At 37.5% G+C, this 22,443-nt stretch overlaps 1 protein-coding gene across 2 annotated transcripts in view; it reads right to left on the minus strand.

The window, feature by feature from the left end:
• The window catches only part of GRIA3 (glutamate receptor, ionotropic, AMPA 3), a 491,170-nt gene that overhangs the window by 127,695 nt on the left and 341,032 nt on the right, over positions 1–22,443 (minus strand). For both annotated transcript variants that reach the window (XM_006862852.1, XM_006862853.1), the window contains exons 6-10: positions 12,889–13,050; positions 9,135–9,302; positions 4,628–4,732; positions 2,911–3,018; positions 202–408 (exon numbers count right to left, since the gene is read on the minus strand). In XM_006862852.1, the coding sequence (XP_006862914.1) occupies positions 202–408; positions 2,911–3,018; positions 4,628–4,732; positions 9,135–9,302; positions 12,889–13,050 (750 nt within the window). The remainder of the gene's footprint in view (positions 1–201; positions 409–2,910; positions 3,019–4,627; positions 4,733–9,134; positions 9,303–12,888; positions 13,051–22,443) is intronic.

A 22,443-nucleotide genomic window follows, 5' to 3' on the forward strand; every position in this document is an offset into this window, starting at 1 on the left:
TTCCTTTAAGTAAAATTATCCTGTTATTAAAATGATACTATTGTCAACCTACCTTTATAGAATTCAACTTCAGAAGAAAAAGTTCTTGTTATAGATCATACGAAAACCATACAATTGAATAAATATTACACTAAGAAATGAAACCCTTTGTTAATCAGAAAGCATAAAAGTAAATGAAAACAGAGTTTAAAGAAAACTTACTCCATAGACAAGTTCTCCAACCATGCCATTCCATATTTTAGTCTCTGGATCTCTTGCGCCATATTTCCCGTCACCGACAATGGACAGTTTATATTTGATCCTTACGTGTTTGGCTATTTCATAGGCTAAGTCTACACAGTAGCCTTCATATCGCTCATTTCCTTCCAGTTGCTCATGGTTCTTCTTGTACATCACATATGGTGATTCCTTTGGGATGAGAAGGAAGATCGAAGAATTACTCCTATAGATTTTTTCAGGAGTTGATAAATGTAATAGTGAAAGTTTTTGTTTTTGCCTGTGGCTAGTAAGGTTTGGTGTATGAAGAGGGCCTTTAATAAAATTTTTACTTAACAAACTGAAGAAACCTCCATTCAGTGGGCCACATATTCCTTGGAGTCCTTATCTGATGATTTAAGGAAGTAGAGATGGCTTTACTTTTTTTTTTTTTTTTTTTTTGTGGGTTTGAAAGAAGGACTGATTTTCCCCTGTAAAGTCTTTGATTTAGTCAAATTGTGCAGAGGCATTCCCCTAGTTAGATGAAGGTGAATTGCCTTTGATTTCTTCAGGATTTACCATGTAGGAACCATAGCCAACCCACAGGAGCAAGCCCTAGGGAAGCCCTGTGATCTTTGTGAGGTCAGGGTCTGTGACTTACTCATTTTTATATCCCTAGGGCCTGGTACAGTACTTATGACAAAGTGAGTATTTGATATGTGTGTTTAAACTTCAGCTGAATCCCCATTCAATTAATCATAGTTTCAGACCTAATGCCATCCTTGTTTTAATTCCAGCTTGCACTTCATTCAGTTAAAAACAAACCATCTTTTAGGGAAAAAAAAAATTATAATCAGATGAGAATAATATTTCACATTTTAATGGTGCTTTACATTTTACAGAAAAGTTTGTTTTACATAGAGAATTATGCCTTGAAATGGTCTTATGACATAGCTAAAAACCAAACCAAACATGTTGCTGTCTAATTGATTTTCACTCATGGCTGCCCCATGTGACAGAATAGAACTGCAGTTGTTAAGTGCCTCATAGCCAACCTGTAAATATAGGGTTTCTGGGGAGCGAATGGTAGGTTTGAACCCAACCTTTTGGTTAGCATTCCAGTGCTTATACTACAGTACAACACTAGGACTCAAGGATTGCTGTAATTGGCTGTAATTGTTACAGAAGCAAATTGTCAAGCCTTTTTTCCATGGTGCCACTAGATGGGTTCAAACCTCCAAACTTTAGGTTAACAGCTGAACACAAATCTCTTGTGCCACTTAGAGACTTGTGACATGGGAAGAAGGTTATTCTTATAGCCATTCCATAAATTAGAACAACAACAAATCAACAACAACCTGATGCTCAGAGAGAGTTACAGAGGTTAGTGATACCCCTAATATTAGTACCCTGGTGTGATGCTGTAGGATTAGCACTGGACTGTGAACCACAAGGTCGCTGGGTCAAACCCACCAGCTGCTCCTCAGAAACCCTGGACAGGGTTGTTATGAGTTGGAACCAACTCGACGGCACTTAACAACAACAAAAACAAATCTGCTTTTTGGAGTCCTGGTGTGGCGCAGTAGCATAAGCACTGGACTGCTAACCTCAAGTTCAGAGTTTCAGACTCACCAGCCCCTCCTCAGAAACCCTATACAGGGTGGCTATGAATCAGAACCAACTCAATGGTACTTAACAACAACAATAATCTTTACAGAAAAAGACTGCCATATCTTTCTCCCATGGAGTGGTAGGCAAGTTCAAACCAATGACCTTTCAAGTGCTTAACCCTTGTGCAACAATCCACTTTTTAAACAAGGACTGGTTGTTAAGTGCTGCTGAGTCAGTTTTGATTCATAGTGACTCTGTATAGTGATTCTGAGGCTGTAAATCTTTGTGAGAGCAGAAAGCTCCATCTTTCTCCCATGAAGTGGTGGGTGGGCTCAAAATGCTGACCTTGTGGTTCACAGTCCAGTGTTTATCCTACAGAGCTACTACACTCTCTCTCTGTAAAGATTGTTGTTAAATGCCTATGAGCCGGTTCTCACTCATTGCGACCCTATAACGGGTTGCCAAGGAGCAGCTGGTAGGTTTGAACCTCCAGTCTTGCAGCTCAAACTGATTTTGTGGTCCAGTGCTTATCCTACATCGCCACACCAGGACTCCCTGCAAAAATTGTTATTGTTGTTGTTAAGTGCCGTAGAACTGGTTCTGACTCATAGCAACCCTGTAGAGGGTTTCCAAGGAGCTGCTGATGCATTTGTACCATTGTGTTTGTGGTTCAAACCAACCTTTTGATCCAGTGCTTATCCTACAGTGCCACACCAGGCCTACAGCCTTGAAATCGTATGGGGCACTTCTATTCAGTCCTACAGGGTCACTATGAATTGGAATTGACTCAATGGCAATAGGTTCTGTTTTAAACTACTTTCTTTACCATGTTTGGAAGTTGCCTCTTCCAAAATTAAGAATTAGATTTAAAGTTCAGATGAAGCACTTGTCTTCTGAAGGGAAAAAAGAGTGTATAAAATGAATTCTATCTGAGCTGTTCTATATGTGTATTCTGATTTTAAAATGACATCATGGAAAGATACTCTGAGAGCTTTCTGATCTGCCATGTTGGAAATTTTCACTGCTTGAAATTGAAATCTTCCTACTGGTCTGAACAATGCTTTTCAGAAAACGGAAGCCCACCTGCCCTCTGCCCATACTTACCAGAATAGTAGTCACTACTATGGTGCGGTTCTCTGAGGAGGCACTGTCATTGCTGATTTGTTGATCTGAGAAAGGCACAAATCTTTCATATTCATTCCAATAGCCAGCCTAGAAAAAGCAGACATTTGACCTGGTTGCTTAGTTTTTACTCAAAAAACGCTGTGTGAAATGCAACTGCTATTGTAAAATGAAAACTTAAAAACACTTCTTTAGTACTTGAGATTTACAAGGATTGATGTCCTTTCTCTGTCTTGCCACCCCCTCTCTGTCTTTCCAGGCCCCAACACTAACACACATTGATGTGCTTGCTGTTTCTGCAACCTAGGGGTTCCCAACTTCATCTCACCCCTACAGATATTCTGTAAAATAACTTAACCCATAGTAGTTTGTTTGTTTGTTTGTTTTTTCAATCTCCTACAGCAGAAATAATACTCGACTTTGAACTGTAGGGAACTGCGGGTGGGTGGGGAATCAGTGAGTATCATGTAGAAATAACTCAAAATAGTTTACCTTCTGTGAGGTTTTATCAAATGGCTAGTAAATCTCCACTTCACACATAACTCAACTATTAGTATGATAGAGGCAAAGTGATATTATAAAATTCAGTAGTACAGAAAGATACTTTAACCACAATCCTTTTGGTGGATGAATTTGCAAAGTAGAAAGATGTCTACTTTCCAATTCTTTTACTAAAGGCAAATGTACCTCAACAGCTTCTATTTAAGTAATAACATGTTGCAACATTAGTGATTCCTTCCTTTTATTGTAGGAAGTCGTTAATAACTTGTGAGTTTGAAACTTCCAGTTTCATAAGACCAGCCTCAGAAGAAAATTGTCCTTTTAAAATGTGTAGAAATGACAGCAATCTGTTCATATAGATAATTACACTGAATGTAAATGGACAGATCCACAATGAAATATTACACAACCTTGAAGAATAACAATGAATCTGCAAAACACCTCACAACATGGATGAACTCAGAGTATATTATTATGCTGAGTGAAATTAGTCAATCACAAAAGTACAAATATTGTATGAGACCCCAGATGTAAACAGTTAAGAAAAGGTTTTCTTGATAAAGAAACATTCTATGATGGTTACCTACTAGTGGGGAGGTGGAAGGCAAAATTATTCACAGGCTAGAGGATTAATATGGGTGACTGGACAGGCAACATTTAATAAGAGGAAGGTTGGCAGAGGCAAGATGAATGTAGCAGGAAACACAGGGAGGAGTGCAAAAGTTAAAGGGAATAGAGGCAGATACTATACTGCAAAGCCATTTGAATTGCAAGGTCGACGGTTAAAGCTCACCAGCTGCTCCTTGGAAACCCTATACAGGATTGCTATGGGTCAGAACTGACTCAATGGCACTTAACAACAACAACAACAACAACAACTGTTAACTGGTGGTACATGGAGGGGATTGCAATCATTGTAATGAAGCAAATTATATGATTTGTTGAATTCAAAATTGATGATCTGCTCTGTAAACCTTTACTCAATTCATAATAGAAGGTTTTAAAAAAATGTGTAGACAGAACACTTTGATTATAAAACAACTTTGTGCATCATATCTATTGTTCTGTTCAATGGAGAGGCAAAAATGATGTGTGGGGATTTGCTTTGCATATACTTCCTAACATTTACTTTCTTGCATTTGAGGACTAACACCTTCTGAGATTTTTTTTTCTTGGACTGTCTGGTTTGGTTACTTACTTTTCGAGAGCCAGTGACTTTCATTTCATACACATCGATGGTATAATTTGTCCTACGTCCATAGGTGTCAAATTGGATGTTTCCAGTCATTCCTTGTACTTGAACCTGATATAAAGGGAAAATGTAGATATTTAAAATAGCACTTCATTATTGTCTTCTAGGCATCTGGGATAAGGTCTACTGATTGATATTGGAATCTTGGGGAACTTTCAACTTGAGTCATTGAGCTCTATCCACCAGATAATTCTGTACAAATAGTTGTTTCTTTCCCACAATTTTCTAGATATGCTTTTAGTTATGAAGTTTTGAATGGGTGTGATAGGCATGAAAGTTTACATAGCAAATTGGTTTTTGGTTTAACAATTCATACACATTTGATTTGTGACATTGATTACAATCCCCACCAATGAAGCAGCATTCTTCTCACTTTGTCCATTTACTCTTTCCATTCATCCTTCTTTCCTATCCCTTCCTGCCTTCTGAGTTTGATTCCTAGACAAATGCTACCCTTTTGATCTCCTACGGTTAGTTGTTATAGGGAATGTGTACCTTCTTGATTCAGATAGGCCAAGTCTTTAGAAACATATAATGCTTATGGTGACTTGAAATCCTTGCTAATTTCAGTAATGAAGGACTTCTTTAATAACTTTCTATGCTGTGTCTCTGTCCTGCCTAATCCAATTTACTGGATGTTATACATTATTTGGCTGAAAGTTGGGTCATTGGGGTGAGTTCAGTTCCAGACTTAAAGTATGACTAAGGACCATAGTCTCAGGTATTCCATCAGTCTCTATCAGATCGCTAGGTCTGGTATTTTTAAAATTATTTTGAGTTTTATTCTCCATTTTCTCCCACTGTATCTAGGACCTCCTGTTTTGTTCTCTTTCAGAGTAATCTCAGTGGTAGCTTCGTGCCATCTTAGTCTTCTGGTGTCAAGGTTGTGGAGGCTGAGGTTCTTTTGGTCCATTAGCCCTTAATACTAATTGTTTTCATGTTTTTTTTTTATTTATTATTTTTTATTATTATCTTTACTCTTCTTTGCTCTGGACAGGGAGAGACCAATAATTGCACCTTAGATGGCTTCTATTCACTAAATAGGATATAGAACATTGTTTTTGTGAACAATATTATGCCAATTGCCCCAGGCCCAGTTACCCATTCCTTCAAGATGTTTGATTATGGCTAAGAAGTTTTCATAACAGCCTCCTATATGCTCTACTATATTCATTGATATATTTGCAGCACACATACATATTTAGAAATAGCCTCTGTCAAACCTATATATGAGGGACTTGGCAAAAAGTTTGTGGAAAAATAGAATTGAATGATAATGGAATTTTTCCATGAACTTTTTGATGTCCTCTTGTATATTTATGAGTGCAGTCCCATTCACCTTTCCACTCCTGTTCAACTTGTGTGTCTCTATGTATCCACTAATGTTGTTGTTAGGTGCCATCGAGTCGGTACTGACCCATAGTGACCTTATGCACAGCAGAACAAAACATTGCCCAATCCTGGGCCAACCTCACTACTGTTGCCATGCTTGAGCCCATTGATGCTGCCATTTGGCCAATCCATCTCATTGGGAGTCTTCCTCTTTTTCTCTGACCCTTCACCTTACCAAACATGATATCCTTCTCCAGCAACTTACCAAACATGATATCCCTCCTGACAATATGTCCAAAGTATGAGAGACGAAGTTTGGCCTTCTGGCCTCTAAGGAGCACTCTGGCTGCACTTCTTCCAAAATAGATCTATTGGTTCTTTTGGCAGTCCATGGCACTTTCAATATTCTTTCCCAACACCATAACTCAAAGGCATCGGTTCTTTCTACGATCTTCCTTATTCACTGTCCAGCTTTCGCATGCATATGAGGTTACTGAAAATACCATGGCTTGGGTCAGGCGCACCTTAGTCCTCAAGCTGACATCTTTACTCTTCAACACTTTAAAAAGGTCTTGTGCAGCAGATTTGCCTAATGCAATACGCCATTTGGTTTTTTGACTGCTGCTACTAATAGATTATTGTTATTACTGTTAATTGCAGGACTGTGTATTTACCTTTGTTGCCTTTAACTCTTGTGCTCTTCCCAGCGTCTTGCTTTGTGCTGACCTCCCCTTTATTACATATTTATTTTCCTGTAATCTAAGTTAGTATGTGTTTACTCTCTAGTCAATGAATTGAGATACCTATTTTAAAGATATTGTCTTATATTGAATATCAGTGTTAGTTTCCTACCATCCTACCTGACATTCCTTCTTTTATCCTCACCCAACTCTACCCTAGTAGAGGTTAGGTGCTTCTCTTCTGGGCTCTTATATTACCTTGTGTTGAACTTAACCATTATGTTTTAATTATTCATATATTTTCATCTCCTCAACTAAATTAGAAAGTTCTTGAGGTGAGAGACATTCTTTTCCTGTGTTCTCAGCAACTAACACCGTGCCTGGGATGAAGCAGGTACTCAGTAACATTTATTGAACAAGCAGACAAGTCTTAATTGACTTAGAATCTGTAATAGATTTTTCAGCAGACCATGCTGAGACAGACCTTTATACTATTAGAAGATTATAAGAATAATCATCTAGTTTGTAAATGGCTTTAAGACTTTTAAAAGCATTTGTTAACTATTAAGAGTTTAAATGTGAGCTTTTAAAATCTGATTTCATCTTTGCATACTTACCATGGAGCCTGATACATAGTAGTAGATGTTCAATAAATATTTATTGAATGAATGGTGTGCTTATTTATTCATTAAAACAGGTCCATTAGGAGCTCTATCAGGTAATGGTTTTGCTTGCTAGACTTCTTTGAAGGAAGATAATGATTTATTGAGCAACAACTATGTGCTAGTCACAATGAGGGATGCTTTTATATCATGCAATCTCATTTTTAATTAATTCAAATAAAATGAGATTTCTTTTAATGTATTAAAACATTTAGTACTCCAGACTAGGCTTCTTTGCAGTTCCTCTGAATAGTAGAGTTTTTCTGAACATTCATCACAAGATATCTTCTACATTTTGCAAAGATTTATGATGTCCTACCTGTCTGGAACAATAGGAAGGGGTTGGCCTTATAGAAAGTGGTAAAATATCCTTTTGGTTGAGTGTTTGATCACTAAGGCTTAGGAAGGAGGGTCATTTACCTGGTTTGCAGATTTTCTTTGCTATACTATTAATCTAATTCTTCTTAGTCATATTAGTTTCTATATGGGAAAGGTAGTTTTTTGTGTCAAGAATGGGGAGTCATTTGGAGGTGCTAGATCTTGCCCCTTAAGGCTTTGTTGGTGAAAATTCCTTTTCAGTCACTCTCTGGGAGTTTCATATTTTACTCATCATTATGTTTCACCTGACAATACAAATCTTGTAACTGCTATGAAGGTTGAATTTAATTAACTGCTCTTCAAAATCATGCAGTGCTACCTCCATAAAGCTACACTTAGGGCATTTGTTAGGGAGCTGACATAATGACACAAAAATATGCATGATGGGAGAATGAGTCTTGTCTCATTCTTGGAGTGAGACATAGGGGCTACTTAACCCCTTTTGACTGAATACTTCCAACTTGGAAAATTTAAGACAGCAGTAAGAGAGTCATATAAACAAAATGATATACACTATGAAGTCGACATAAAGTTTTTTTTGCTGGGTTATGCACAGAGCTATTATTGCTGATCTCTTTGTTTATTTGGATGCCACAAATATCAGGATAATTAAATATTTAGAAATAAGAGATTCGTGTACTTTCCAAAGTTAATTTTAATGTATGTAGCCTCATATGGCATAAAGCAAATTGTTCAGGAAAGAACTCTTGTTTGTAAAACTGCAGTGAATGGGTGATGCTTCTCCTAGTGTAAATAATGGAATCTGTTCAAAAGACACTGCTTGAAGCCTTAAATTATCTCCTTCCCAGTAAATACCAAAAGCAGTGTCTTATTTAACTGTCTATCCATTGATTCCTTGTACTTTTCTTTAGGTGTTTCCTTTGGGACATTCGGGAAAAGCCTCTTAAGTAGACCTAGAAATGTATCATACTACTGCATTCACCACATAGACTAGTATAAATCACTTAGTTGCATGGCCCATCCAAGCTAATATTTTGTTTGATGAGCCAAAAGATGCTGTTACCTTTTATAATGTCTTCTTTAAAGCTCAGAGCTTCCTATAAAATATCCCAGTTCTCCTAAGGAACATCATAGTTCTGGAAAGTTTGATTCTTCAAAGCTATTTACATATTCAACCCATAACCTTTGAAGGTATTGAATTCCCACAGCACAGCACAGAACTAAATACTCATTTGCCTGAAATGTCTACTTTTCAATCTTCAAGGAAGAAGTTCTTAGTTTTAGATTTCTAGATTTTGATGAATAGATCCATACTCATTTTCTCTGTACATTCTGAGACTCTATAGACTTTTCCTTTTAGTGACTTTCTTCAAGATTAAGGTTTCATCTTTTTGTGTCTTTAAAGGGGTCCCCACCCCAACAACCCATTGTGGTCTTTACCATTTTTAGAGCTCTCTCGATATCAATTCCTTGACTCCAGGGCACAGCAGGATTTGCTAAGCAGTCACCAGCACTGCCTCTCCGGGATACATCCACTCTCTGCCTCCTCAGATAGCGGAAGGCTTCTGCTATGACGAGTATTGCATCATGCGTCAATGCAGATGTATACTGAAATGCATGCATGGAAAAGAAGAGATCATGACAAATGGCACTCTCCAAAATTTGCCTTGTTCTTTCTGATTTTAATTCATTTCCACCTCTTTCTTTATGAAGACACTTTCCTAATTATTTAAATCAAGAGATATATCTGGAAAGCCTGACTTTGAGTCATTCTGGAATGATGCCTCTTACTTCATATGTGCAAATGTTAAGATTATTAAGATCAAATGGCTCAAGTAAATTGCTTTCTCTTGTTCTCAATACTGCGTTTGGTATTGAGTGACTAAAAGGCCAGGTTCTTAATAGAGGAAGAAATGCATGTGAAGTTAAAGGGTGGCATGTGTGGGTTAGAAAGGAAACAAGATATCCTAAAGCAAGATTGGGTTATTGCCATATGTACTAGAAAAATTCAGATCTGGTATTTACTTAGGGGAAAATGAAAATAGCTAAGTTAGACAGCTTGAAATTAATTTGGAGGAAGACATTAATCATTTCTGTCTGGACAAAATTTCTGGTGAACTAGGACCCCTGGCCAGCAATAAATCAGTTTTTGTTTCCTTGGGGGGAATAAAAACTAAAGCTGGTTTTTGATTGCAGAAATTACAATTGTTATTGAGTTTTAAATTTGAATAACATTGACAATTCACAGGCAATACTTCATGATGCTACCTCTTTCAATCAAGAACACTTACTTTCTATTCCTTGGGTATATTGATATCCTTTACTAGGGATGGGGTCAGTCACTTAATACAAGGGATTTGATTATCTGTAATTTCAAATGGTAGATTTTTTTCCCCATAGAATGAATCAACAAAGTATGATTAAAATAAGCTATTTCCTATTTTTCAGGGGTGACAAATACTGGTAGAATACAGAATACTGTTAAATACAATTGGCTTAAAATTTTGTTTTATAATATAGCAAAATGCCCTATAAGGATGGTTTCACTGTTTCTCTAGTGTGTCCAAATACTGTTATTAATGAATACATTATCATTTTTACAACTATCAATTTACTTTCTGACTTTCTCATGTAACTTTTCTTTCAAGAAAAAAAAATCATCAACATCAACTATGACTGTAACAAGGAGTCCTACTGCAAAGTCAGCAGTTTGAATCTACAAGCTTCTCCACAGGAGAAAGATGAGGCTTTCTGCTCTTTTCAAGATATACAGCCTTGAAAACCCCATACAGGGTCGCTAGGAGTCGGAACTGACTCCATGGAACATAACCAGCCATAACTCTAACAGGGGGCATATGTTCTTTCATGAGGAAAAATCTTTGTGTCTGCCCATAGCACTACATAAAATCAAATGGTGGTCTTTCCCCCCCCAGTTGACTGCATGAATTGTTAGCAAACTTAATGTAGTCCAAGTCATGCTCAAAGAACTAACTAATCTTCTATTTTATTCAATTTCTACTTATCAATGTTTGGGCGTAAAAAAGAAAAAAAAGAAGGAAATGTTCATAAAATAAAGTATCAGGATTTTAATCTCTAAACAATTTTATTTTCTTATAACAATATTGTTCAACCATTTTTAAAAGTAGGCTTTTTGTCCAGAGCAAGGATCTATAATGATAGTACTAAGAAAAAGTAACCTGAAAGTTGTAACCATATATTTAAATATTCCATTTTATTATGTTTTTGAAAGATTTTACTTATAAGCCTGAAGAGTTCTTCTCAGCACATTAAGAATATTGTATCACAAAACCATTAATTATCAGTGAATAAACCAGAGCTGAGGTTGTCTTCCTTCTTTTTGGTAGCAACTTTACAATTTCTGAGTAAGCATAAACTACTTTGCAGTAGCTTTTTCATACTTTTTACCCTTGTCCATTTCTTGTGCCTAACACAGTGCCTAGTACCTTTCAATGCCTTGTTGTTGTTGTTAAGTGCCAATGAGTTGGTTCTGACTCATAACGACCCTGAGTAGGGTTTCCGAGGAGCAGCTGGTAGGTTTGAACTGCTGACCTTGTGGTTCACAGTCCAGTGCTGATCCTACAGCACTACATCAGAAGTACCTAGAACCCCTAAAACATTGAATAAATGAATTCCCTTCTTCTACCTGTTAGCTGCTGAATCTAAGAGTGGAAAAGCAATGGAGAGGCAGTTTCATAAAATAATCTAAATAAGTAAATTTAGATGATAAGTATCAATTTACTACATAAAACATTTGCACTACAAAGGAGTCATCATAGAGCTTTTAATCACATTTACTGAAACAAATTAGAACATTTGATCTGACTATTGGACAGAATGTTTTAAAATGGAACGGTCTTGGGAAAATCTAGCATGTATAGCCACCATAACCCCAGGGAACTTAACTAGTTGTTATTGTTGTTATGTACTGTCAAGTTGGTTCCGACTCATAGGGTTTCCGAGGAGCAGATGGTGAATTTGAACTGCCGATCTTGCAGTCCAGTGCATTATCCCACAGTGCTACACAAATGACTTGAATTAATGGGGGGAGGGGGAAAATATATTTAACTTATTTTTTCTAGAATTTATCAATTGTATAAAGTAAGGTCCTACTTGTGTTGTGTTTTGATGTGAACCATGCAGGGTGGTCCTGCATAGGTGATCCAGAATGTGTCTCTCTCTGGTCTTTGTTCTCCATTGCTCTCACCTATTCTATTCTTATCAGGGAGGAAGGATGTAAGGAAGGGTATCTTGGAATCAAGGGGAAGGAGAGATTTTTTTTCTTCCCCCTTTCCTTTTTTAGGAAGGGATCTTGACTCTACATTGATCCCTCATCTTGTATTACAGAGATCCCATCTTGTATCACAGAGTGTACATACTTACACTTTATCAGTAAGAAAGGATTAAAAGTCAATCTCATATTTGAAAATGGGCTCTTACCTTAATACACTGAGGGAACACATTACTTAAAAAATGCATTTGATGAAGCACTGTATAACATGAATAACTTTCCTCTAATTTATATGGTTTAATTCCTGACTTTTAAATAACAGAATTTCTATCCATAGGGGAACACATATGAAAAATATGCACTTTAAACATGACTTTCTGTTTTCAATATTCTTATCTTGACTTCAGGAAAATAAGCAACCTAGGTAATCTAATTACATTTAAAGATATTTTTGCAGGCAGGGAAACATTTCCGTTCAATATATGTATAGGCAATACACATTTTGTGTTAGAGCCTAATTCACTTGGGTGTTCTGAGATTCATGGAACTTATTAACACAAAGCAATCATATAAATAATGTAAAATCTAATTTTCTGTTTCAGACTATCAATCTTCCTTACATATTCCCAGTACCCCACCCTTTTCCCAGCTCAAGTTCTTGTAATATTATAAATTGCTATGAGCAGATTACAAATGAAATTCATTAAAAAATTAAGTGAATTTATTTCCAAACACTGGATTGGAAAGATCTCATTCTCAATAGCTTCTTTATTAGGCGGTTTTAGTTTCAAATGTTGTAGCATCACCTGCAGTTGTTTTTTAGTACCCTCAAATCACTTCTGAGGGAAGACCACTTGATCATAGTATGGCTATAAAACATAGAAAGACTATTCTGAGATGCTTTGAAAAGCTAGCCTAAGGTTTCTACATGCCATGGAACATTACCTTTAGTGGTGCATTCTTGGCTTCAGGGAATTCCCTTTCATCCAGTCTCACCCAGCGCTGTATGAACTGCTGAACCATAGGGTTTTCATTGTTGACAATCTGGAATCCTGTAATGTTGGCTCCCCCATGCATGACTCTTTCCAGCAAAATATCAGTAAAGCCCTGTAAAGACATTAAGAGATAGTCATGATTGTAGGAGGCTATGCATTCTATCTGTTGGTTAGATAGAATACTAAGGGAAAAATGAAAATTCCTTCACCAGGATTATACTCATTAGCAATTAAGAAAACCTTTGGATGTGGCCCGATTATTAGGGCATTATATCTCTGAAACTACAGGTATGATGGAGAAAATACGGATTCTACCATTTTAGTACCTGTGTCTTAGAGTAGTGACCACATGGGTAAACATAGGTGCCTACTTCAAGCAAATGTTTAGATTTGTTTCATTGACCTATATTTTCAGTTATTTCTTCAATGAGTACAAATGCAGTGCTGGAAAATGTTTATAAAAAGACTGACCTTAGCTACAAGTATTTTTTAAAAACTTTTCTTCAACCTAACATGCCAAATACAGCAGATTGCTTCAGACCTGAGTGATTAGTACTTTGGAAATTTGTGATTTACAGAAATGCTAAAGAGAGGAACTGACAGCTTGATTTTACATGATGGTACAGACCCCAGGGTATGTCTCACGTTTCCTCAAAAAGTCCTGACTTGCAGCAACCATTTTCTTCTCTGTTTTTCTTATTCTGGCTACTGTCAGGTGTCTCTGCCACCTTTGCTTCCTGAAGGAGTTTTTCCAGGGTCTACACAAAAGCCACCTCCACCTGGGCACCACCAGCTTCCTCTGGGCATTGTTATCTTCTGGGATACCTCTAACAGTGATTGCTGTTACTTCTGCTGGATACCTGCCTCCTGCTAATTGCTGCTAATGTGCTTGGGTCATCCAACTATTTATGCTCATAAAGAAATGGGGAGAATTCTTCCTCTCTTCTTTAGATTGTTTTCCTCAACATTTTAATATAAACTTTTGAACATATACAGAAAAGTTGAAAGAATTGTACAGTGAACACCCACACACTCAACCATTCTTATTCCACAACTAATATTTTGCTATATTTGCTTTATAACAATATCTATTCAACCCTCAATCAATTCATTCATTTTTTGAATACATTTCAAAGTAGCAGAATTAATACACTTCACCCCTAAGAACTTCAGCATGCTGGTCATTAACTCACATTCAATGTTTGTTTAGAGTCTTGATGTGATGCTGTAGGATAAGCACTGGACTACTAACCACAAGGTCCACAATTCAAACCTACCAGCCTTGGAAACCTTGTACGGGGTCACTATGAGTTTGAACTGACTCAGGGACACTCAACAACAACAACAACAACAATGTTTATTTACAGCTCTTTTTCTTTCTTTTTTGTTTGAGGTAGAATTTACATTTAATGAAATACACAAGTCTTAACTCTAGGAGTTTTAATAAATGAATAAACCTGTGCTACTCAGTTTTGTATTAAGTCTTTGGAATTTTTTGCATTCTATAAAAAGGTTTTATTGAAGTATAATGATCACATAAAACACAAATATCTTTAAGTGTATGTTTGGTGAAATTTCCTAAGCAGAATACATGCATGTAACCTTTGTGCACCTTCCCATCACCACCCTCACTGTTGTTCATTTTAAAATTTATGGTTGTACAATAAATATAACAAAATGCTTGCTACAGGTATACAATTCAGTGACATTAATTATATTCACCATGTTATGCTTCCATCACCACTACCCATTTCCAAAAGTTATATATCACTCAAAGCAGAAACTCAATACCTCTTCAGTAATAACTTCCATTCCATCCCAGCCTCTGGTAACCATTAATAAACTATTGTCTGTATTTATTTTGCCTGTTTGTCCTTTTGTGCCTGATGTACATGTTTTTCACTCAGCATAACATTTACAGGGTTCATCCATGTGGTAGCATGTATCAGAACTTCATTTATCTTCATTGCTGAATAATAGTCCATTGCATGTATATACCTCAGTTTGCTTCTCCATTCATCTGTTGACAGGCATTTCAGTTGTTGCCACCTTTTGGCTATGTGAAAAGTGCTACAGTGAACATTGGTGTACAAGTTTCTGTTTGTGTTCCTGATTTCACTTCTGGGTATATGTTTAGGATTGGTATTGCTGGGTCATATGATAGTTCTATGTTCAACATTTTGAGGAACTGCAAAACTGTTTTTACACAGTGACTGTACCATTTTGCATTCCCACCAGCAAAGCATGAGGGTTCCATTTTCTCCACATCCTCACCAATACTTCCAAAAATGGAAAATACATTTTTCGTGGTAATAGCCATCTTACTGGGTGTGAGGTGGTATCTTGTGGCTTTAATTTGCATTTTCTTGATGACTAATGATGTTGTCCTGGTATGGCGCTGTAGGATAAGCACTGGATTGTTCATCGTAAGGTTGGTGGTTCAAGCCCAGCATTTGCTCCTCGGAAACCCTATATAGGGTCGCTATGATTCAGAACCAACTCAGTGGTATACAACAATAAAAACTGTGATGCTGATCATCATCTTATGTGCTTGTCTTCTTTGGAAGAATGTGTATGCATTTGCTTATCTTCTTTGGAGGAATGTCTGTGCAAGTCCTTTGCCCATTTTTAAATTCAGTTGTTTGCCTTTTAGTTATTCCTCACCTCTTTTAATTCCACATTTCTTTAACATAGGCAACAAAGCACTATTCAAAAAATAGTTTAGTGATGCAGATTTTTCAGTTGTTACTTACAGCTCTACCCTGTCACTTCTAAAGTGGGATATGAATTGGCAGATAATGGACAAAGAGCCAAATGTTTGTATCAGTGAGAACCATTTCTCTTTTCTGATAACAAAAATCTCTGTAAAATTAACGCTAACTTCTTGGATTCGTGATACTTTTATGATGAATGCTCTCCCAAAGGCCGCCTGCATGAGAGAAACTTAGACTTGGAGTACTTTCTTCCATTTATTCCCCATCTACACTAAAATCAGCAGAGAGGTTTACCTGTGTATAAAGCTCTGCAGAGGCTACAATTTAAGTTTGAGTACAACTGTTGTCTAATTCCCCACTCTTACCCCACAAACGTATATACAAACAAATATAAACTACAAAACCAGTTGTCATCAAGTTGGCTCCAACTCACAATGACCTCATGTGTCAGAGTGGAATTGGATTTTCAATGGCTGATTTTTGGGAAATTCATCACCAGACCTTTCTTCCAAGGCACTTCTGGATGGATTAGAACTGCTAACCTTTTGATTTGCAACCAAGCACTCTACCCCAGACTCTAAGCAATACCCAGGGATTCCACAACAAAAAGCCAAGTCAAAGATAAAACCTTAATGAATGGCTTTGATTCATTTGCCATGTGAAACCATATTTGGCAGTCAAAAAGTATGACAGGAAAACTGACCAACTGCCCACCTGCTTGCTGATATGAGTGAAAGATGGGTTCTCTGGCACCTGGCCTATGCCTTACCAGCCAAAGCAGGAAAGTGTAGCTCACTTCTTTAAGAGAAAAGGGTGAGAATGTTCCTGCTACCATTCTGGCTCCAAGGGTCAATGACCAGAACATACACTTTGTTGTTGTGAAGTGCCGTCGAGTCGGCACTCTGACTCATAGTGACCCTGTATATAGGGTTTCCAGAAAGCAGCTTTGGAGACAGTATTTCATGTGCCACTCACACTTTTATAATCATACTACTGTTTACTCATGTTGTTGTTGTTGTTAAGTGCTGTTGAGTTGGGTCTGACCCATAGCGACCCTGAATAGGGTGTCTGAGGAGCGGCTAATGAACTTGACCTGCTGACTTGGCAGTTCAAACCGTCTTTGCAGTCCAGCGCATTAACCCACAGTGCCACATAACATGTGAAAATAGCAATATAGAATTAACAAAAGGGACGGAGAGAGAAAGTATCTCAGAAAGAAAGTAAATGAAATAGAGGGAAATATTAAGAAAACTGTTGCGGCCCAAGGTCAAAGTTGGTTGGCCATCCTTTTATTTCTGATGGATATTTTTTAAAAATAATTTTCTTTTTGCACCAAACATTGCTTACTGTTTAGGTAGCCATTGGAAGTCTGCAAGATTATAACAAGTAAATTATCTCCACAGCCTTTTCAGAAGGGGCAGATTACCCAATAAGCAAGGTAAGCATGGACTTACTTGCGCTTACTTGCTAATCTGTAGTTAACAGTTTCACATGTGTTTTACCTTGCTTACTGGGTACTTCTTCCCTGTCAGGGATTGCAAATTTGAAAAGAGGCTTTGATTCTGTAGGTAGTGTGGGATTGAGAGAGAAACAAATGCCAGACATTCTAAAAGCAAAATCTTTAATGTGAAAAATGTGAAAAGATTAATAAGTAGGCACAAGTAAACCCATGCTAATCTTGCTTACTGTGTAATCTGATATTGCTCTTCAGCGATACTAATGCAGCAGAACTGCCATCCATGAGATAGAGGGCAAAGGAGGAAAGGTAGAGAGGGAGCAAGATGAAATTAAGAGGGAGGTGCTGCTAAGGGCAGGGTTTGGTTGACTTCTGGTCCTCCCTTCCCTCCATTTTAAGGTATTACATCTTTTCATAACATTTGGCTCTTCAAAGCTGCTCCTCAAACATCCTATACAGGGTTACTATGAGTTGCAACTGACTTGATAGCCCTTAACAACAACAACATGCAGCTGTAACACTCACACACTAGGCGCAGGTTGAATATTCCCCAAAATCCATGTAAAGACACTAACACATACAGGTAGTGATATATTATCTATAAAGAAAAATGGGGTAAATAAAGAGGTAGGGATAGATAGTAGGAAGATGAAAGTTAGGAGAGAAGTGTTGACAAAGAGGAAGGAATTGGCTGGCACTGGTCCTCCTCTTCCTATCCCATTATTTTAAGACATTTCACATATACATAATCTCTTGTTAGATTTCCTCCTTAGGATGGCAGACCAGTCTACAAGGTGATAAAATTGAGACTGAGTTACTCAAAACCTCTCTCAAGACACTAATACAGAAGAGATGATTACTAAATATAATGGATGGTGATTCTGACTCATAGCGGCCCTATAAGACAGAGTGGAACTTCCCCTTAGGGTTTTCAAGGCTGGAAATCTTTATGGAAGCAGACTGCCACATCTTTCTTCCAAGATCTTTTGGTTAGCAACTGAGTGCTTTAACCACCGTGCCACTAGAGATTCTTCATTTATGGATGGTAAAAGGGCAAAACAAAAGGGTAGAGGTCAGCAGTAGAAATGTGGAAGTTGGGAGAGAGGAGATGGCTAATGAGGAGGTTCCTATTATACCTGTTCCTATTATACCTCCTATAGCTACTTAATTTTTAAAAACATGTTTGAATTTTCAAAATAAATTGTTGGAAACTGTTACAACCATAGTCCACAAAGTTGTGAATTGAGGCCTGAGTCTACCCATAGCTTCCTAGCAAATGCAACAAAGTTTCCTAGCAAACAAACAACAGGTATATAGAAAATAAGGAAGGGAAAAGTAGAAGAGATGAGCTCTATCTGAGAAGCAGGAGTTGTCAGGCTCTTCATCCTCCTTTGTTATTTAAATATTAAGGTACTACCCTTTCCCTGGTGTGGCGCTATGGACTAATGCACTGGATGGCAAAGTCTGTTTGAATTGCAAAGTCGGCGGTTCAAGTTCACCAGTTGCTTCTCAGAAACCCTATACAGGTTGCTATGAGTCAGAACAGAGGGCACTTAACAACAACCACGACACCCTTTTCCATAACATGCTGTTAGATTTTAGTCATTGTGCTAGACACACACAATTTTCATGGTGTTTGTATTGAAGCCATGTATCTGCAAGACCAATGTAAAGACACTACATAAAAGCACCCAAAGTGTATAAAAGGGAACATAAAGCCATGGTAACAGGGAAGGTCATGCTAGGGTGATGAAGTGAGCAATGTTCTGATTCAGGGGAGAAGCTGACTGGCTCCTGGTTCTTCCTCTCTTCTGTACTTTTATTTTAAATCCTTGTTCTTGCTTATTCATTGCACCTGGTGGTGCAATGGTTAAGTGATCAGCTAATCGAAAGGTTGGTGGTTTGAACCTACCTTTCTTTCATGTCTGTGGGAGAAAGATATGGTAATTCTGCTCCTGTAAAGATTACAGTCTAGAAAACACTAAAGAAGCTGTGGTAGCGTAGTGGTTATGAGTCGGGCTCCTAACCTCAAGGTCAGTAGTTTGAAACTATCAGCTGTTCCGTGGGAGTAAGATAAGGCTTTTTGCTCCCATAAAGAGTTGCAGCCTTGGAATGCAGGGTCGCTATGAGTCGGAATACACTCCATAGTATACCACCACCATGAGTTTTAATCAGTTCAACTGCACCCAACAACAATACTAACAATTCTTACTCATCATTTCTTGTTAGATTTCCTTTCTTGAGTTTATCATTCATATAGTCCTTGAGTTAGGAGAAATGAGACAAATCCTCTAAAATCTCTGTGAAGACATTAACTCATCAGATCTGACCACCGTACATCCAGTAACTAAAAAGAGAAAGGAGGAATGAGGGAGAGTGGTAGGATATTAGCAACTGGCAGTTCCTTTTGATGATCTTTACTTGAATTTTGTCACTAAAAGTGCAATTTCTGGAGTTGTAAACCCTGTCCTTCCAAAACCCCATTGAAAACAACCAAACAATGAATGCAACAGAGTTGGCTATTCAGCACTCATTTCTAGCAGAAAAAGGAAAGGGTTAAGGAATGTGGAGATGGGTGTTACATGAGCACTTCTGGCTAAAGGGTTAGAGTTTCCTGTTTCCTTGCCAAATTTTGCTTTTCCTATCACATTGTGATTGACAAGTGGTACTTGTCAATCTGCTCTTTTGAGAAATTGAAGCATCTGGTGTCCCTGAAGCTGAATGTCCACACAGATTTTATCACTCCAAAGTCATTAGGTAAAAGTGGAAAGGGAGAAGTGGCAGGCTTGGGTGGGTAAGCTGTAGACACAAATAATTTAGGAGAGAGCTTCTGGCTAAAGAAATGCTGGTCTCTCATTTCCTTCTTTTCCATGATTACTAGCACTTGGGAATGCTGTTGTTGTTGTTAAGTGCCATCAAGTTGGTTCCAACTCATAGTGACAATGTATAGGGTTTTCAAGGAGTGAGTGGTGGTTTTGAACCACTGACCTTGTGGTTAGCAGTTCTGTGCTTATCCTATAGCACCACACCAGGACACCCGGAACTTGGAAATGGCCATCAGTGACAAATTTTGAGCCCATGGTTTCCTAAAGCTTCTGTAAAAATCTAATGAAGCAGAGTTAGGCTTTCAGTACCTAGACCCAAGAGGTAAAAGAGTAAAGAAATAGGCTTGCAGGGTAGGTAGGGGCTTTTGAAGAGAAAGGCATCCTGCTTGTCTATCACCAGATGTTGAATTGATCTCCATAGTCGCTACCTCAGACCCTATCTCTAAAGTTACTCTCTTTATTTGTTGGTCATTCTTCATCATTTCCAGAAAGTTAGATCCTTATGTGGATTACAAGCTGAGCTGCTAACCACAAGGTCAGCAGTTTGAATCTACCAATTGCTCTGTGACAGAAAGATAAGGCTTTCTGATCCCGTCAAGATTTATAGCCTTGGAAATCCTATACAGGGTTGCTATGAGTCCATGACATATAACCACCACTACCACCCCTTCCTAGGAGTTCTGGTGTGGTGCTACAAGATAATGCATTGGGCCGCAAGGTTGTTTTGAACCTCAAGGTCAGTGATTCAAACTCAGCAGCCACTCACTGGAAACCATTCCTATGAGGTTTCCTCTTGTAAGACATACTCCAATGACTCTCATTTAGCTTTCTCTCTGCTGCACAACTTCCTTCTCATAATCCATTTCCTTTTCTGATCCTCTGAATAGAAATAGTTTAGTGACCAGACAACAATGCATGTGAATACAGATGAATTATTTTTTATTATCAGAAAATCTATGTCTTTAGGAAAAATTAAAGTTGATAACTAGGTTAAATATATATAATAATTGAGTTTACAAGTTTTTTACTTTTTAACTCATGCCCTTGAATCAGAACAAAATTAGCATTTGGTTTTAGGTTCTTTAAGTTGTTTTCGTTTGCTCTGACTTTTGTTTCAGGGTTTAAATGCCTGATCTGAGCACTTTTTTTTTTTTTACAATGGCAACCAATTTTAAAAAGACAGAAAATCAATATAATTGTATTTAATGCATTCATTTTAACAGTCTGACTTCAAAGGAAAGTTCAGTTTCCTCATACTGAGCTTCATCTTCTGTTTAGAATCACATAGTTGAAAATTATATATTTTTACCAAAGATAAAATATATTCCAGTAGATTTATTTGATATTTTTGTGAGAAAGGATGACTCATTTTGTTTAAATAGGCATCTGTTTTATAGCAACTGGTCTATCCCTTCTCTGAATTATAGACCCCTTTAGTCGTTCAATTTGTTTGAAAACCAGATTTTACTCCTGGTATCTCCTATGTACCAAAAGATGTTGGAATTTCTTCTTTTTTTTTTCTTTGCTTTTTTCCCTGGTCTTTTATTTTGGGTGTTTGTGAGGGTAGATAGCTGGGCTTTGAGAGTCTACTTTTTCAAAAAGATACCATAGACCACACATACCTCAGTCAAAAGATTTATTCCATTTTGAGACTTTAGATTTTGTAAAAACAAATTAATTTATTACTTGTTTTATTATAGAATTTTCTATTTGAATTCACTTTGAATGAGACACAAGTGACTCTCCAATTAGACCCTCTCTTTTGCTCTAGAATCCCTTTTCTAACTTATTGTCTAAATTAACTTTCATGTTCTAAGAGCATGTGCCCCAAAGCTAAGTCATTTTAATTCCCTCAAAATACTTCCTCTTCCTATACTTCTTTATTAAATTGGTATAGGGCCCAAGCACCTGTTTGTTTGTTTTGTTTTTGTTTTTATAAAACTCAAGAGATGATTTTGAAGCACAAGTGGCAGTGTTTGAAGCACAAGTGGCATGTTGTCAAGTGCCATCAAGTCGGTTCTGCCCCATAGTGACCCTAGGAGTGACTGGTGAGTTTGAACTGCTGACCTTGCAGTTCAACCCAAACTTGAGGTCGAGTGCTTATTCTACAGTGCTACACCAGGACTTGTGAGAACCATTGTTAACTGCCAATGAGTTGGTTCCAACCCATAGCGACCCCATATAGGGTTTCCAAGGAGCAACTGGTGAGCTTGAACTGCTGACCTTATGGGTTAAACCAACTTTGCAGTTCAGCTCATTAACCCACAACACCACACCAGGACTCCCGTGAGAACCACAGGCCTAAATTACTGCCGTTGTTTCCTAGGTGGTATTCTGATTTCCAGTTAATTCTTCACATAATACATAAGCTTTCTAAAATTCTAGTTAGATCATAATACTCCTTTCCTGAAATCACTGTAATGGTTCTCTACTTTGTACATACATTGCTTTGTTGTTGTTAGGTGCCATCGAGTCAGTACTGACTTATAGCGACCCTATGTACAACAAAA

Source organism: Chrysochloris asiatica, unplaced genomic scaffold (genome assembly GCF_000296735.1).
Source record: "Chrysochloris asiatica unplaced genomic scaffold, ChrAsi1.0 scaffold00051, whole genome shotgun sequence".
Lineage (NCBI taxonomy): Eukaryota > Metazoa > Chordata > Mammalia > Afrosoricida > Chrysochloridae > Chrysochloris > Chrysochloris asiatica.